The sequence below is a fragment of the Pyxicephalus adspersus genome, chromosome 1 (assembly GCF_032062135.1).
Source record: "Pyxicephalus adspersus chromosome 1, UCB_Pads_2.0, whole genome shotgun sequence".
NCBI lineage: Eukaryota > Metazoa > Chordata > Amphibia > Anura > Pyxicephalidae > Pyxicephalus > Pyxicephalus adspersus.
This window is the reverse complement of record NC_092858.1, coordinates 25,396,849-25,415,478: the sequence shown is the minus strand read 5'-3', so window position 1 is coordinate 25,415,478 and position 18,630 is coordinate 25,396,849. Positions and strand designations below refer to the sequence as shown.

The 18,630-nt window shown below is 38.6% G+C and overlaps 1 protein-coding gene across 8 annotated transcripts in view; it reads left to right on the top strand.

Moving 5' to 3' along the window:
* The window catches only part of FRY (FRY microtubule binding protein), a 209,062-nt gene that overhangs the window by 89,771 nt on the left and 100,661 nt on the right, over nt 1-18,630 (top strand). For all 8 annotated transcript variants that reach the window (XM_072404363.1, XM_072404338.1, XM_072404345.1 and 5 more), the window contains exons 2-3: nt 644-843; nt 6,141-6,194. In XM_072404363.1, the coding sequence (XP_072260464.1) occupies nt 644-843; nt 6,141-6,194 (254 nt within the window). The remainder of the gene's footprint in view (nt 1-643; nt 844-6,140; nt 6,195-18,630) is intronic.

Here is an 18,630-nt window from a genome sequence, read left to right as displayed (position 1 = left end):
ATAGTACATGGGCTGCCTATAATGGACAAACCTGGCTTGTTCTATACAAATTGAATAGATTTGGCAGCCCCTCACATTTGTAAATCTAACAGATATTCTGGCCCTCATAAGGAAGTTGCAGTATCAGATTGTGACTAGTGTAGCCATCTTTTTACATTTTGTTCTGTTAGATTTTAGGTTTAGACAGTTTACCATGAGGCCTTAACATGTATAATTTTGGCACATTTATATTTTTGGTATTGTTTTTGTGTTCTCCCCAGACATTTTTTTTAAGGTGGGTGGGAAGAAGCTGTAGGCACTTGGTGACCCCTGTATTGTGACTCAACTTTGTAAAAACCACTCAAAAACAGCCAGGTGGTTACTGAAAAGTGCCCGACAGTGCGCCCGGCTAAAAAGGGGCTACGGAGAACATTGTTGTTGCTGGAGGAAATTTGGGGGCTGCTGATGACCATCTTGGTTTGGCTTGGCTAACCTAATTTGGACGAAGCCGGCAAAACCTGATATACTGTTTATATTTCTTGGAAGCCTGTGCTGAAAATGTACTTTTAGTGTAAATAAGTGTCTTTGAATATTAAAAGGCTTGTTTTGGACATGCAGAAAAAACAAGTTCAGAAATAAATATGTTTTTATTTTGTGTTTCCAGCTTCTCCAGTGGGCAACGGATACATCAAACCACAAGTGCAGCCAGTATCCAGCACGCAAAGAGAAAAACGGCCACCAACCATGCTGCCCATCAGCATAGACCCGGAGAGCAAACCCGGGGAGTACATACTGAAGAGTTTATTTGCAAACTTTACTACACAAGCAGAACGCAAGATTCGTATCATAATGGCAGAGCCACTGGTAAGTGCTACAGACATTATAATTTTCTAATTTTCATTGTTCTTGTTTATTTTCTGTAAACAGTGTTAAGGCTGAAGTGACAGAATATATTTCTAACCTCATCCCTGACTAACTTATATTCAGCATTTTTCAGGACCTTTATACCGTTTCCTCATCTCTTATCCAAGTGTCACATCTACTGTAAAATATATGATGATTTTGGGTATGGTGGAACCAAGTGACCTCCTCCTATGCAGTGTTCAGCCAATCATCATGGTCATATAACAAAGGGCGTGATATCATTAGTCCTATGCAAGCCCAATATCATCCAACACGGAGCTTAGACAAGGCAATAGCCAATGGACATTTAAAAACTGAACACGTGCAGTGTAATTGTTTGTTTTGTTTGAAAGATTTTTTTTTTATTATTAAGCAGTGGGCTTTAGGGATTAATGTTTTCTGTAAAGCGAATATGGCTGCTTTGGCAACAGCAGACAGATTTTTCCTTTTTGTTTCCAATGTGCATTATAAATATGGAATCTGATGGATTATTACTGGAAATACAGGCTTTCTTTTCAAGCACTGTTGATGTATGAAGTCTAGCTTGTCATGTTTTTTGGCAGTAAAAGGAGCATTAATACATCATCCACTTATACTCAGCTTTGAAAACTTACAGAAGCCTCATAAGGGAAAGGATTTCATGCAAAACCTAAGTGGGGGTAGGAGCCATGGACCACTGGAGAGGTCAGTATAAAACCTCTACTACATCAGGTAACAGACAGACGTCAATATTCGTGGGGCAATTGGCAGTGTCACTTTAAGGAAGCCAGTGTTATAGCATAAAATGATAACTACTGTGTTGCTTTTCTTGACCAAATAGTACAGGTACAAAGCAATAAGCACACGGATTCTGGCTTGTATTGACTGGTTTTATTTTGTCCATCAGTAAAAGCCATTAGTCAGCACTTTGCTGTGGTTTTATTTGGTATGGTCAGCTTGTTCTGTCTGCCCTATCCAGCAGCCTCAGTCTATATTTGTTCTAGATCTATTTATACTTGGATGGGCTCTTAACAACTTCCTGATCTGCTGCCTCCATCCGCCTACTTGCTCCATCGTCCCTGTACCCAGCAGCTGATCCATAGATCTTGTTGGTCCTTAGGGGAACATGGCATCTTTTACTTAACATATATAACATATAACAACATATATATATATGTGTGTGTGTAAAGATAGAAAGAGAACAACAATATAAATCTTGCTATCCTGATTAGATCACTTTTGAACATTATTGTAATAAGATCTAATTTTCTGGTAAAGTTGGTATAGCTATAGTGACAGGAGGGTCTTTTTGTTTTATATGAGGCCTGAAATAACATTTTGGTCCCTGAGAGCATGTACTGTATTTAGGCTTCAGCTCCATAAACACAAGCTAATTCACTGCCAATTTTGTGTACGACCAAGACCAGTCCCACCAATTTTTGGATCAACTGGTTGAAAGTCCTAAATAACTGCAAACTTGTGTACCATATTCTTTCATTCTGATCATTTTATATGGAAGGAAAGTCTTATTAAAGGGCTGATGAGTTTAAATTGACTGTCTTAATCCAGCACATAGTAATGGGCGTTAATTGCACCACAATTGAGTTTTTTTTCTTTTTAATAAGCAGCATATCCTAAGCATAAAAACCTGTCACCTGCCAGCATGATGTGGATACTTGTGCACTGTGTAAAAGCAGTGTTCTCTCCGGAGAAGCCTGACTGCTGAGCCCTGATGGGGCCTAATTTATTAAAGCTCTCCATGGCTGAAGAGGATATACTTTTATCAGTGAAACCTGGAAAAGATCTGGTCCAGGATTCAAAACATTTGCTAGCCAATTACTTTGAAGAAATCTATTTCAGGTGTGCTGGATCACCCAGCTTCACTGATGAAAGTGTATTCTCTCGCTTTATTAAATCAGGCTCAATTAGCATAGAGCTTGAGTTTTACTAATTGTGGAGTTAAAGGTTTGACTCCAGGGTCATAGGGCCTCCGTAGATTACGTTTTTCCATCCCAAGACACACTGTTATACACCCCCTTCTGTGAAGAGTTCTTTCTATTGCATGCTTTGTGAGTACATGCTGACATGGGATGCTTCTAGGGAACTTCAAGACATCATTTCCAAGTAATGTTCTCCAGGGCCAAGGTTTTATTCAGAAAGCTCCCTATAAAACACATTAAAAATGATTATATTTTTAAAAGAAATTACTTGGTTGATTTTCCTCTTCCTAATTGTCAGCATTTGGCTGTTTGGGATCATTGATTCTTATTGTAATAAATAATGGAAAACACTCAGAAATCTCTCCAGTATTGACTTGTTCTCTATGTATAGATTTAAAAAATAATTTTGTGTGGAATTGCTTGTTGTCCTTCCTATCAAAGTGTGGTTTTTAGACACAAGAGGGTTGAATGCTTTGTGGAAGGTCACAAGAAGCTGGCCCTGGAGCTTAAATGAAAGCGTTTGTGGTTTTATCACATAGAGCTGTCAGTGTGAGACAAGTTGAATGTGCTATTTCTACCTCCCTAACAGTTACCAAAATAGCTTTGTCCCCGACTCACCTCACCTTGTACGGCTCAGGGCACCAGGAAGTTCTAATCCTAGGTGTCACCTTACCCCCTCATTTACTGGGGTATTTCCTCAAGCAGCGTGGCTAAGTGTACAGCGGGAATCATTCCAGAAAATGGATCTATACTGAACTACCAATGGAGAAAGTGCTGCTTAAAGTTACCAGTCACTGGTCTGTTTTTTTTTTGTACCTGCAGGAGTGGCTATAGTTATTGTTCAGCAGTTAACAAAATAATTTTTAATATATCTGCATTTCTTTACTGATAAAGTAAAGGTTGATTCCCTATGTAAAGTTGGAGTTCATTGTCCTGGCAATCAACTTTTGGTACAATATACAGCAACAAAGCTAAACCTATAAGTGTTACTTCATTTCGGGCCAGTGGTTTTACTAGGCTAAGAGGATGTCATCAGTCTGCTACAGACCAAAGCAAGCATTTCCTCAGTCTCCTCTTAGTCAGACCTTTGTCTGTACAGACAAGAATTGCACAGGTTCAGGGAGTACATTGTTGTGTCATTCCTGAGCCAACACATCCATCCAGAAAGTAGATGCTGACAGCAGGTGTTGCCTGAGCACAGACAGATATCTCTTTTCTGGAAAACCAAGCAGATGAAGGTGTTGTCGGTGGGAGGATTGTCTTCTCTGATTAGAGAAATAACCTGTAGCAGCAAAAATCTTGAGGTGCAAGCAAGGGTACGTCTAAGGGTGCTTGTGCTTGATGTAGTTCGAAGATAAAATGCACATGACCCTGGCTGCACTTTCCGATAGAAAATATTGATGGAAATACTTTTTTTTATCATTTCTGGATATTTATGATCAAATAAAACTAATAGTTTGGTCTGTATTTGGGATAAAGGCATTTGAGAGTGGCCAACAAATTTCCATCTAGGAAAAATTTTTAAGGTGATCTTTATTATTTTTGGTATATTTTTATTACTTTTTCAAATGTGTGTTCACCAAAAGACCTGGGGAATGTGTTCATGATTTAAGTATAACTGTACTAAAAGTATAGGTATTTATTCTTCATGTGACTACTTTGTTTATGAGCCAGGAGGTGGGGGTCACGTCACGCCTAGTGCTTGGACCTAGCAAATGACTGCTAGGCCTGGAATACCATATCATGGCAGGTTGTTAGATGCTCCCCTGTACCAGAAAGCACCTGGTATTTTGCACCAGCTTTGTGCAATGAAGAGGGGAATGTAAAGTATTTGGGCAAAGTGACATTGGGCCTGATTTATTAAAGCTCTTCAAGGCGGGAAAGGATACACCTTCATCAGTAAAGCTGGGTATTCCAGCAAACCTGGAATGGATTTCTTCAAAGTCATTTGCTGTTTGCTAGAAAATGTTTGGAATCCTGGACCAGATCAATTTCAGGTTTGCTGGATCACTCAGCTTCACCGATGAAAATGTATCCTTTCGAGCCTTGGAGAGCTTTATTAAGTCAGGCCCATTGTCTTTTTAAACTTTAATGTCAATTGGATTCATTGTTAGATTTTTGTTTTTTATTCCTATTGCAGTTTTATCAGCTGTCATTTGTAATAAAGTTCACATGAATTTCACTTATGAATATTCCCAACATTGCAATGAGAGAAAAACTGCTGAGAGCAGAAATAAGCTGATCAAATAAACAGAAAATGACATGCATGTGTTGTTTCTCTATTACATAAATATACACAGAATGCCCCTATATGGGATTTTTTTTCTTTCCCCAAATAAGGCACTTTACTAATAATTGCAAAAGAAATTGTGTAGCAATTTCTTTTTCTTTTAACCAATTTGAGATCTCCTTTATATGGTTCTGAACAGAAGTCTGTCTTATCTGCAGGTAGCTGCAAGCAGCTGGTGGGTTTCTCCGGTTTTGGCCCAGCTCCAGCATAACTGACCTTGAAAAGGAGGTTGGAATTTCACCTGGACTGTTTTCTCTGGCTTACGTTTCTTGTTTACCTTGTGTTTCTGCATTGCAGCTCTGTGTACTGTAGATCTGCACCATTTCCTCATTCTTCTTATACTGCCATCGGCAGTTTTCCTGCCCATAAACAATTAAATTATGCTCTGCATTTTCATCTTTTACAAGATTTTAAGATTATAGCTAGATATCGTTCGTTGTATATAAGCTACTAAACAGATGAATATTTTTGAAAATTTGTCCTATTAGAATATGTTACCAGGAAACACTATTTGTTCTAGGTTTCCTAAAATAAGGCTCAGTTGTTAAAGTTTTAATTTAAGGATACAGAGCTTTAATAACTGCCATGTGGCTAATTTTTAAATCGACTTAAGCTATAGATAGCTCACAGTATTTTAAATAACGATCCTTATCCTGGTGTATTAGCTATGTAAAGCCCCTATTATCTATTGTTACAGGTGTTTATAGGTGACCATTGTTGAGTTTATGTAAATCCAGCTCACTACTATTTCTATCGACTATTTCTGCCGATTTCAACCGTCCAATCTTGTGCAAGGAAAATCCTTTTTTCCAAAATACACTGACATGAGAAATCCTGCTTCTCATGTCAGTGTATTGGGGGGCAGCACTGGTGTGGGTACTAAGGTGGACCCCGGGAGAGAAGAATGAAGTGTCGTATTTGGTTCCAGAGAGGGCCATGCTGCCATAATTGCCTATAGATCAACCTGAACTATTCAATCCTGTGAGTAATGTACCATCTATGTGTCTATGTGACATTGTTTTTCAATATTTTTTTTTTTTTTTTTTCAGGAGAAACCTTTAACAAAATCTCTGCAAAGAGGAGAGGACCCTCAGTTTGATCAAGTAAGTCTGAAATTCACTCAAATCCAACAATGTCCTTTCTATAATTTCCAGAAGCAGAGCTTTTTAAATCTCTTACAGAGTTGTTTCTGGTATTAAAGCCAGGAGAGCTGATAATATACAAATTAGTGAACCTCATAAACCAGACCCCAAGAATAAATTGATGGTTGTGGTTGAAAAGATAAACTCCAATATGATCTGTAAACTATACTAATGATGGTTTTATGTTATATTTGTTCAGTAAGTGCAAGAAAATACTTGTGGATCCTGTCTGAAATTATTCTTATTATAATTAAAAAGTATTTATATAGCATCAACATATTACGCAGCGCTGTAGATTAAATAGGGGTTTCAAATGACTAATATAGGCAGTGATACAGGAGGAGGAGAGGACCCTGCCCCAAAGAGCTTACAAAATCCAAATTCTTTCTGCAGCTTTATCTTATCCTGTGTTATCAGCCCTACTAATGTGAATGAAAGAACACCTCCCCACTTTGTTTATGGAGCTGGGGATAAATAAAGGGTTATTCTGTAATCCTTACACATTTCCTGTCCTATGATGGCAACATCGCTTCTCCATGGATACACTGCATTGGGGTTGTCATCTGAAGACAGGAAATGTGTTCTTTTAAACCACTAAAATATACCATTTATGTTACATAACAAGGGGTTGGCACCATTGATCCGGTAACTATATTTTGGGCACTTAGAAACCACCCACAATTGTTTTACTTCTGCTAAAATTTAATGCCAGCTTGGCCTTGGCTATGATCGATGTAAATATTTGACCCAAATGTCTAAGAAAAAGATAATGCCTCTTGTTTGTAAAGTTGCATCCCAACACTCCCACCAGAAGACTCCTGATTATCACTTTGGAGCAATGATATCGCTGTAATAAGTACAATAACATGAAATTAGGTTTTGCAGCAGAGCAATGTATTTCCCTCCGAAGGCTGGTCAGTGTCTTTGCATTATGGCACTTCTGTGAAACAGAGACGTAATTATGGGCCATTTGCCAGAAGAAGGATAAATATTGTCTGCCTCGTCACAGGAAGTGGTGTCTGGGACTTGTGCCAAGCTGAAGGACGTTGGCACCCCTCTCTAGTTGAAGCATTTGTCAGACCTCTTGTCAGATTGTGAAGTATTGACTTAGTGATAGTTCACCATTGAGCCTTCATTGGGACTTGGAAGTGGATTCTGGATGTATATCACAAAGATCGAGGGGGCTTAAAGTTTTACAGATAATATAAAAATTTTGTTTACAATTATTGTGGGAAAGATAGGACTTTAGTCATTGTAGGAGTAAACGTAAATCGTCTGAAAATTGATGATGACAGCCATCTTACTAATGCTAGGTTTATGACCCCATCATTGAACATTCCCCCATAATGTCTGAAATTTCATCAGGGAAATGATTTGGCTGCAGGGGCGTAAGTAGAAAGGTGCAAAATTTGCCTCTGCTCGAGGGCCCTGGACTCTCCTCAGCCAACAAGGCATCCCAGAGGGGCCCCAAGTCACTTCTGCACAGGAGCCCACTGTTAACTACGTCTGCCACTGTTTTCCTGGATACAATTTTGACTTTTTGGGTTCAAGAGAATCTGTCACAAAAAAGCAAATCATTTATTTGAGAAGAATGTGATGGAAGCTGTACTTTCCTTTGTGTCTTGTGGAGGATCTGGGGCAGTCATCGGTCAGTGACCCATCATCCTGGAGCCAAACACATACATTGGGAAATAGATACCTCCATCAGATTTCTCTTGTATTGAAGTTTTGCTTTGTGACAATACCTTTTGGCAGTTGTCACTTTTGAGGGACAGGTTTTATTGTATCCGTCTTACACCTTACAGATGAGAAAAATGCCTGCGGGTCCTGAAATGTGAGCTTGTGGTGTCTGTTGCTTTAATTACAAGATCTTCTCTATGCTAAGGTGTTCAGAAGATTTCCGTTTCCTTTAAGAAGAACACATCACATTCTCTTAAAAGCCCAACCCACTCACAAAGACTTTGCCTGTGCTTTTAGCTGCTCTGTTTGTTGGAAGTGTTTGAAATACCTGGGGCTTTCAGGGGCTGGCGATTAGATGACCACCTCCTGTTATTCTCAGAATACATTTCTCAAGTCTGAGCTGCCATTTGTCATGGAGGGGAAGGGATAAAGTGTTTTACCTTACATAGGCTCTGATAACTCAATAGTAGACTGATACAGAGCTTACATAGTTTTCAGACCTAGTGCTCTGACATATCAGTGGATCGGCCAACGACAAAAGTATTGTGAGAAGGGAGTGAAGAATAAGCTCTTAGGAGAACCTGTCTCTTATCGATAAAAAGGCCACTAAAATTTACCTTACCCTTATTAGTAGAATGGTCTTTTTTCGTTAATTGATTGTGATATAGAAACCCTGAAAACAGCAGGATTTACAAAATTGTCCACCTCAGTGATTCTCAACCTGGTTTATTTGGAACCCTAGGGTTCCTTCAGAGGTTCCTAGGGGTTCCTGGAGCAATGAGCAGTTTGTGCCTCTCTGGCCAGTCTGATGCCAATGATCTTTTTGGCTATCTGTAAGGGTGACATTCTTCCCAATAATGTAAGGGGCATTCCTGCATTCTTACTGCCTACCACCAAATTAATAAACTGTGAGTTGTAGATGTAGTGATTAAAAAGGGGGTTCTCTGAAGACTAACAGGTATTTAAAAAAAAAAGAAAAGAAACACTGATCTGTTGTATATAGTAAAGTGTATCTAAAGCCAAACAGGAAATGAGTGAAGATCTCCCCAGTAGGATAGGTTGACACAAATTACTAACCAAATATTATGAGACTGATGACCTTTTAAAGGGCCTATTTTAGGTATCCATAAAAAAGGGATTTAATAATAATAAAAGGTATAGGTATAATTTATAATGATCTCTCCCAATCTTACTGGTTCAGCTTTCTGCTTTGCAGTACTGAGAACTGCTTCTATTCACATTACAAATCTGCATCTACTAACATATTTTATAAGAAAAGACAGTAACCAATCAGCTGACAGCTTATCTCAGCAGGTTTTAAACATAAAGCTGTCTAATTGCAATGCATCAGTGAGAGCTCCCTCTGGTGTTTGATCCACATATCTCTAGTACATAAAAATGTAAAGGCAATCATCTAAAACTGTAATAGTTTGCATCACTGGAATAGGGCACAGCAGAGGTAATGTAAATTACTTGCACATTTTCCTTCCCTAATACAATATATTATAGTCTGCAGCCATATGCACAGAAGCATCACATTTTGGCACCCCTTTTGTTACAAGCTGGGCTATAGTCAATGAAGAGATTTGTTCTGTAATCCATAGAGTGTGTTGCCTCAGTGCTGTTCCAGAATCTTGCATGTTTATAGTCTGGTGACTTTTAAGATACGCTATAAAGTAAGCAGACTCTGTGAGCCAAATATAATAATGCCTCTGTTTAATAAAGGATGATGTGCTCTTCTTACACATTCTTGTTAGTTTAGGAGAGCCTGCCAGCATTTTGTTCACTTCCAGAAACCTTTCTGTGATTTGGGGATCTTATCACTTATGTAATGAAGTCATTTGGCAGCTGTAGACAGAAGGACTAGCTCTGGCCTGTTCTGTAATAAGTTTAGGTAGAGGGTAATATTAGACAGCTAACGTATTATTGTTTTACAGGTGTTCACACTGACTTCAGTCTTTGTTCTGCTGTTGAATAGGATTTGACTGACAAGGTTAACAATATAGATACAAAACGCATTAGCTCTTCTGGTATACTTACATAGTCAGTTAGTTAAAAAAAAGACAGTCCATCACGTTTAATTACTAAGGAAATAAACATATCTCGGATAAAACCTATAGACAGAGTGGATCCAGAGGAAGCCAAAACACCCTTAAAAAGCTTGGTTCAATTAGCTCCAACAGGGTAAAAACTCCTTCCTAAGCCCATGAGGAAATTATGCAGCACTATACATTAAATAGGGGTTGCAAATGACAGACAGATACAGACAGTGACACAGGAGGAGGAGAGGAGCCTGCCCCAAAGAGCTTACAATCTAGGAGCTGGGGGAAGAATCACACAATAGGAGGGGGTTATGGAGCGGTGGGAAGTAGAGAGGGTTTTAGAAGACAGAAGAAAATGGGTTCGCAAGTTTGAAATAATGGGTTTTTAATTCTCTTTTAAATAAGCTGAAAGTAAGAGCAAGTCGAATAGGATGAGGAAGACCAATCCAGGGAGTTGGGGCAGCTCTAGAAAAGTCTTGGAGCCGTGCGTCTAATAAGGTTATGAGTGAGGAAATCATTAGTAGGTCATTGGAGGAGCGAAGAGAGCGGCTAGGGGTGTTTTTTTCTTTCAGGCCAGAAATGTAAGTGGGACAAGAACTGTGGAGGGTTTTGAAGGCAAAGCACAGGAGCTTGAATTTGATTCTAAGAGAAATACAAAGAGACACAACAGATGAGGAGTGGTTGGAAGGATGGATGAGTCTGGCTGCAGCATTCATAATAGATTGTAGAGGAAAGAGTCAGGTTAGTGGAATACCAGAGAGGAGGATGTTACAGTAGTCCAGACGAGAGATGATAAGGGCGTGTACAAGGAGTTTGGTGGTCTCTGGGGACAGGTAGGGGCGGATTTTGAAGATGTTGCGCAGATGAAAGTGGCAGGACCTGGAAATGTTCTGAATATGGGGGGTAAATGAAAGGGCAAAACTGACGCCAAGACCACGTGCCTGAGGGGAGGGACAAATAACAGTCAACCCTTTTGTCTTCCAGAAACTTTAAATGAATATTTTCATACTTAACGGTGCCTCTGGCCATCCCCAGATATTCGTTCATGCAATTTAGAATGTTTATCTTCAAAGATCCCCAAAATCTTCTGTGGTTTAATGAGAACAGTACATCTGCACTTCACAGTATTTACAGGAATATGGCTTCATGTTTCGAGTGATTCTATCCATGGTCTATATCCAGCAGTTAGAGGGGTTTTGTGGATGTACAACTCCAGTCTACATTCAGTCTATAGGGTGGACGTGACAGCCAGGCAATTGGCATTGTCAGAAAAGAGCTATAAAAATGACAAATACAGTTAATGTTTTCAACCATGACATGTTTCCTTTATTATGTAAAGAAATCAAAAACAGAATATACATTTTGATTGATTTATTTAAATTTAATGTTATGCGAGTCATAATTTGAAGGGACAAGTAGTGTCCATGTTTAGTCACAAGGGCTTCCAGAACAGAAACTGCCAAAACTACTGGATATTTCAGAGTGCGAGTCCTAGAAATAGATTCCTCCCACACAGTTCCCACTGTAACCCAGTCACTCATTCATTTAGCTGAGACCTTTCCAGTATGCCTATACTTAATGGACATGGTGAGGTTATGTGACTGTTCAGTTTTTTTTTTTTTTTTTGGAAAATCATAGCAGAAAGTTTACAAATTGTGCAGCAGTACTACAAAGGTTAAAACAATGATACCTAAGATCAATATTTATAAATATAAATTTATGTTGTAAATATGTATATTTATGTTTGGTACTATATACATATTATACAGGAGAAAAAAAGTAACTTACCTCTCATTAGAATTTGCTGTGTGTACTTTATTTTAAATGGACTGGTATTGTCGTATGTTGGGCAAATCAGCTGTTTGCTATATAGTAGACACAAGTGTTGTTCCTGCCTATATCTGAAGGCTTTGGACGGTGCAGTTGTCCACTTGGGCACTATGGCTGAATTGCAGCATAAGAAAAGTGTATTCTTTATCTTGGAATTGACAGGTGACAGAATACAGTAAAATTACAATATTTACCACCTGCTGTATACCATGCTTGCTAGTTTGCCTAGTATGTCCAATGTACAAGGGTGAGAATAAATATTATATAGTCCTCCCTATGTCACACTTTAGTGGAAGTGCTAAGAGCTCAGTCGCCCTGCGTATGGTGCAATGCCCACTCCACAGGATCATCAGCCATTGCAAGAAACTAATGTCCGATATGCTCACAATATGGGATGTAGTGCATGAATTATGTTCCTACAATGCCCTACTGCATGCATTTCTGTCCAATTCTGTTCAGGCCTCCCTTCAATTTAATAAATGTGGGCCATACACAACAGACAGAATGGTAGGTGGCTGTTTGGAATATAACGCATGGCTAACACATGGGCTATCGAGGGAATTAACCCTTACGCCAGACTCATAACCAAGTTAGGCATGTTATAGAAACTATACATGAAAGTTATCTTCAAACTCAGAAGTGTGCCTGAGACTTTTCAGCAAAACCAGACACATCGGGCCTGATTTGTTAAAGCTTCTCCAAAGCTTGAAAGGATACACTTTCTTCAGTGAATCTGGGTGATCCAGCAATCCTGAAATGGATGTCTTCAAAGTCATTTGCTAGAAAATGTTTGGAATCCTGGACCAGATTCATTCCAGTTTTGCTGCTTCACTAATAAAAGTGTATCTTCTCCAGCCTTGAAGTGCTTTATTAAATCAGGCCCATTGTCTTTTTAAATGTTAACGTCATTGCAAGCCTATAGCCACATTGCATAGAGGACACTGATACAACCAAGTAACCTAGATCATTTCTGGTGAGTCAGTAGTGTGCAGTAAATGCAGCAAAAGTTTTTTTTTCTATTTGTCAGTGACACTGAAAAGACATGGAGAATGTCGGTAGTCAGGATTTGTTTTACAAACTGTAATAAACATCTGCTCCCAATTAGATGAATTAATAGTATATTCTGGTGGAAGGGAAAGTTCTAAATTATGTTTTGTTAAGAGTGAATGGAAAAAGGAAATACTTTCACAGCAATCCACATGGATTGCTTCCCACCTAATGCCCTTTGCCCCCTGCAGCGGGATATTTTGTATCTTCCTCCCTGTCAGGGATTATTTTTAGCAGCCTGATTTCATGTAACCCACCCAGCCCTCACTCAATCATGGCTTCATAAAATCAGTGTACAAAAGTATAGTATGTATCCAGTGGACATTGAATGAAGGAATTCACTTTAGGTACATGTACAAGAGCTTCTTTTACTTATGGTTTCTGAATATTTATTTTCTCAAGCTTGGAAAAAAAAATATCCCCGGTCTGTGTTTTTCTTTCTTTTTTTTGTCCTTTTTTGATAATATTCACATTATATGTTTTCTTTTTTCCATTTTTGCAACATGTATTAACCTTATTCTACTGGTTTCCCAATTTTTGCATTGTAGCCAATGAGCGGCAAATACTATATTTAAATTATAGCCCATAGTAGTTTTGAGGATGGGCTGTGATGCCTAAATTTAGCACTTCACGGATCCCTGGTGTGGTGGATTGACTGCTGGATGGAATACTCCTGAATGTTCCAGGTCTACCCACCCCCAACAGAAGGATCACTATAACAGAGATGGATAAGTGTGCAGAGTGATGTAATGGACCGTCTTTGCATGTTCTACTGTACACCACAAAAAAGAAGCTATGACCAACCTTACAAAATATCACTTTGATTACACGTGTCCCACCTTAATACTTGGAAACAAATGAATCTTCATAATGGATGGTAATGATAGAGGAGTCCTAAAGTTCATCACAAAGCATTTGCATTCCAAAATAAATCCAGATAAAAGTATTACTAAACTTAATCAAACGTCCTTTTGTGTGTTAATTCCCCCCCTTACTAGATTGTAAGCTCTTCGGTGCAGGGTCTTCTCCTCCAGTGTCACTGTCTGTATTTGTTTGTCATTTTCAACCCCTATTAAATGTACAGCGCTGTGTAATATGTTGGTGCTATATAAATCCTGTTTAATATTAATAATAATAATACCTCCAATGCCAACAACCCCAATATACAGTAGGGAAAATACAAACTCAGGGCTCTTATGTAAATCACACTGTAGGTGCTAATATTACTTTAATAATTTATTAGTAGTGACAAAATAGGATTATATATAATATCCATATCATAAGAAGTTTGATCTAAACTTCACAGGTCTATAAAGTGCATGTGTCACTGTACTCTTCAAAAATGTTGTACAATATTTTCACTCCGCATACACCTATTGTTTGTTAATTCCCCCACCTCCTAGATTGTAAGGTCTTCGGGGCAGGGTCCTCACTGTTTGTATTCGTCTTTCATTTGTAACCCCTATTTAATTACAGTGCTGCGTAATATGTTGGCGCTATATAAATCCTGTTTATTATTAATAATAATAGTACACAGTACATATGTAAAATAAAGCAGCTTCCCTGGGAGCTCTTTAGGCCATTCTTGCAGTCTCCTATCTGTAGAACACATACAGGCAGAATGTCAATTCTTAACCCATGATGGTTTAGTGGTCTAAATATTAAAGTCACTGGCTTATAATTAGTATGCGGATCAGGAGTCTTCTTGTGTTTTTACATTTTAGTGGCTCTCATAATCTAAACTACCAGTCAACCAGCATTATTTCCAGAGGGTCAGCAATGGCATTGTGCATATATCTCTCAGTTGAGGTTTGATGTATCTCAATAGTGCTTGTTCTGTTGTATGTTCTCTAAAAAAGAGTGAAGTGGTGACATTAGAGCAGCAGCCCATCACTTTATTTGCGAGCTAGCTGTTCATACCGAGAAGCTGCTTGTGGCTCATCTACCAGGATCTTTTATTCTGGTTGAGAAAATGCTGCAATTAAGTAACTTCTATGGTCTCCAGGTCAATGTGCAAAGTGATTGATAGCAGGGAGTTGACAAGATTTTAAAACCTAATATATGAAAAAGCATTAGCAGAGTTTACATTAATTGAAAGCTGCAAATTCTTAGTAATAACTTACTAAAATGGTATACAATTCTTCATTTTACCCGTAAAAGTTGAGATGCCATCATTTTGCCCGCTCAGACATGTAGCCTACCCTCCAAGCATGTACCAGTGCTTGTTTATATTATATTCTTCCATGCTGCTTCCATGCACTTTTGGAGCTTAGTGATTGCTGTGTGTTATATCACCTGCACTGCTGCTCATAACACTGACAGTTCAAATCAGTGAATAGTGCAGCATGCAAAAGCGGAAAGAAATGTCTGCGTTACAAAAACGCACTGCAGTGCAACACAATAGTGAGAAAACCCAACATATGCAATGTCTGATGTTCTTGCATATCGCATACTATATGTCCTGTATTACACTGCACTGCAATGTGTGTAGTGTGAATTGAACCCTCATGGGCAGAGCTATTGAATAAAAACGAGTATATGAGACCTCTATGTGACAGCGTTGGGAATTGAATGTGCGACACTGTTACTTTGTCCCCAAATAAGGTCACTGCATCTTTTTCTAGTTTATCTGGATTTAAAAGCAGAAAAAGGCTGCACTTTTTAGAATAAAACCAAATGTGTTCACAATGTGTAGGGAATAAAATATGCAGAGTGCAATCTCCACATCTATTGTGACAATGCACTTTCATCTGGGAAAGTAAGAACAAAACAATGTGCACAAATTTACAGGAATAAGAGTGTCATCAACCTGGAATTTAGTTGGAGAAGCAAAATGAGTACACCCATGGACAGACAATGGCATCTGGATTTATTTTTGTAAATCCTCTCCATTGTCCAAAACACTTGAATGTTCACATAAGAAATGCTGCAATGAGTTCTAACATTGCATGTGAACTTCAGGTACTATAGGTATGTCATTCCTTATAGTGCTGGTGTAATCAGTAACACGATCATCCATCCCTTTCTTGTAAACTTGTGTAGGATGATAAGAGAAGGACCTCATATTTCCCTGGGGGGCTGACTGGCCATGGACTGGTGGGCAATGGTGAGGCACTGACCCACACAATCTTGCACAGCTGTCCTGACCCTTGGTGGACTTCGGTCAGTCCATCAGGGAGATTAAGTATTTTCTTTTACCACATAAGAATTTACAGCTCAGTTTGTTTGAAGACTTACTTGTGTCACTGGTTACTCCAGCCTAAAGCATTTTGGATCTTTAAATTGAAATCTTGAATGAAATTTTGGTGGAACCTGTATCAACTGTTACAGTGCTTAAAAATCTAATTTTTCAGAATTCTTTTTCATTCAGCCTTTTGCTTATTACATATCTTTGTTTAGTTCAGATCAAGTACAATGGGACCTAATCAAGTACCTGAACACTCTATTGTGGGTATTAACTGTTGCTGTATTTTAGAGGGGACAGGTTTTGGGGTACATATTGCCCAATGTTTTCTGTCTGTATGCCACAGTCTAAGTGGAATCAGTTGTCTCTCTGCAGAGGTCTGACGGAAGGTGATTCAGGACTTGAGTTGTTTAAATATTAGGGAGAGTGAATTTCGCCGATTTCAAAGTTATTGATCTGGCTCAGTGGTGGTGATGAGGGAGTTGAACCTTTACAGAGGGACCATTGCCTCCACGTAGAGAGGAAGAGTCCTTTTCCTTATCCCATGCTAGTTATAGACAGGCTTTCTGTAGGCTTTAATTGCTTTCTAAAACACCAACTTTCTATTTATTTAGCTAATTTTAAGTTAAAAGTTTAGTTGGGCTGATTTTAAAACCATGGGATGGTCTTCAGAGGCAACTATAAATTAGGCCTCATGTAAGTGTTTAACTCAATTTTAGTTTTACTAGAATATATTTTCTAGATTATTTAGGTTTACCATTCTGGTCCATGTGGTTAAATTGAAATAAATATACATGATGTTCAGTAATAGTTTATGCACCTGCAAACCAATTTGTCTCAAACATTACATTTATATTCTCAAGACAGATATTCACAAGCTAGCTACATAAATAGTATGTGATGGTACATAAATAAAAGACTAGCTTTTTTTTTTCCGTTGCTTAGACCTAGGCTGTAAGTAATTCATTTATGATGGAAGAACGTGCTCATTCACTACACGGACATATTTATAGAAAAGACCCTCCCTTCCAGCATAGAGTCTGGATTCATCTCTCCATTAGGTTTGCTTCCAATAAATTTATGGGTTGAGCCACCAGCTTGCTCACTAGACTTCCCTCCCTTCCTGTTCCCTGAGCATCAGGTTTTATTGAAATCCCACCCTTCCTTCCTGCAGGCACTTGAAAGAGAGGAGCGCTCCTATGTACTTATAGATCTGTTTAGTTGCGTTCATGATGACCTTTATTCCGACTGTATAGCATCATCTGTATAGGTAGAAGAAAGAGCTTGCTCTGAGCCTGCTTCATTATGTATGACATTCTTTATTTATGAATGAAAGCACTTTTCAAAATTATCCCTGCTACTGCTGCTGGCAGTATGTTATATGTCACACCTAGACAGTCTGCTATGTGCCTTGTTAATTCTGTATATTACGTATTATACCACTGTCTGTCTTTACTGGTTGGAAACTGTGTTATAAAATCCAAAAGGAATTCCTAAAGAATAACTCAATGCACTGTTTATTCTGGTGATATAATGCTATTTCAATTTAAAGGCAATGCGTGGTGGCTTTTTAACCATTGTCCCAATATATTATGGTTGGGGGGGAGGGGGCAAAGACAACACATAATGTTGGTTTTCTGGATTATTTGATCAAATTCAAGCTCCTGTGCTTTGCCTTCAAATCCCTCCACAGTTCCTGTCCCACTTACCTTTCTGACCTGGTAGAAAAATACTCCCCTAGCTGCTCTCTTCACTCCTCCAATGACCTACTAATGACTTCCTCACTTATAACCTCATCACACGCACAGATACAAGACTTCTCTAGAGCTGCCCCAACTCTCTGGAATGGTCTTCCTCGTCCTATTTGACTTGCTCCTACATTCTGCTTCTTTAAGGGCACTAATAAACTTGCCTTTCAATCTTCTTCTTTCTCTTAAACCCTCACTACTTACCCACCATTCCATATCCCCTTCCTATTGTGTGTTACTCCCCTCTCCTAGATTGTAAGCTCTTTGGGGCAGGGTCCTCTTCTCCTCCCGTGTCTTTGTCTGTATATGTCTGTCATTTGCAACCACTATTTAATATACAGCGCTGCATAATATGTTGGCGCTATATAAATCCTGTTTAATAATAATAATCACAACTTCAGGCACAACTAATTTAATATAACAACATGTGCAAGCGTGTTCAGTGTCTGCTTGTGGCAGTAAAAAATAGCTGGAAGTGCAAAACAAAAACAATGCATTTTTTGCTCATAGACCTGTTACTGGCATAATTTTCAGCAGTGCCAGTGGGTCTCATGAAGAATGGTCTGCTTGTTTTCCTAAAGGATTAGGGCATTTGTCAGCACACATGCAATGCTGTGTTGGCAGTAATGTTTTTGGCAGTTGGTGACCCTATACCGCCCTTGTAACATTAATTTAAAGACATGTTCCTTCTATTTCTGGATTTTTCTGCATAGATAAAATCACTGACCACAATTAATAAGAAACCCCTATTTAGTAGTTTAGGGATAAAAAGTACCAATAGAATTTGTTTCTCTAAAAGCATATACTATTGTATGAATTATCAAAGAAATAAGATTGAGTAATTCATTCATTGTAAAAAATTGTAG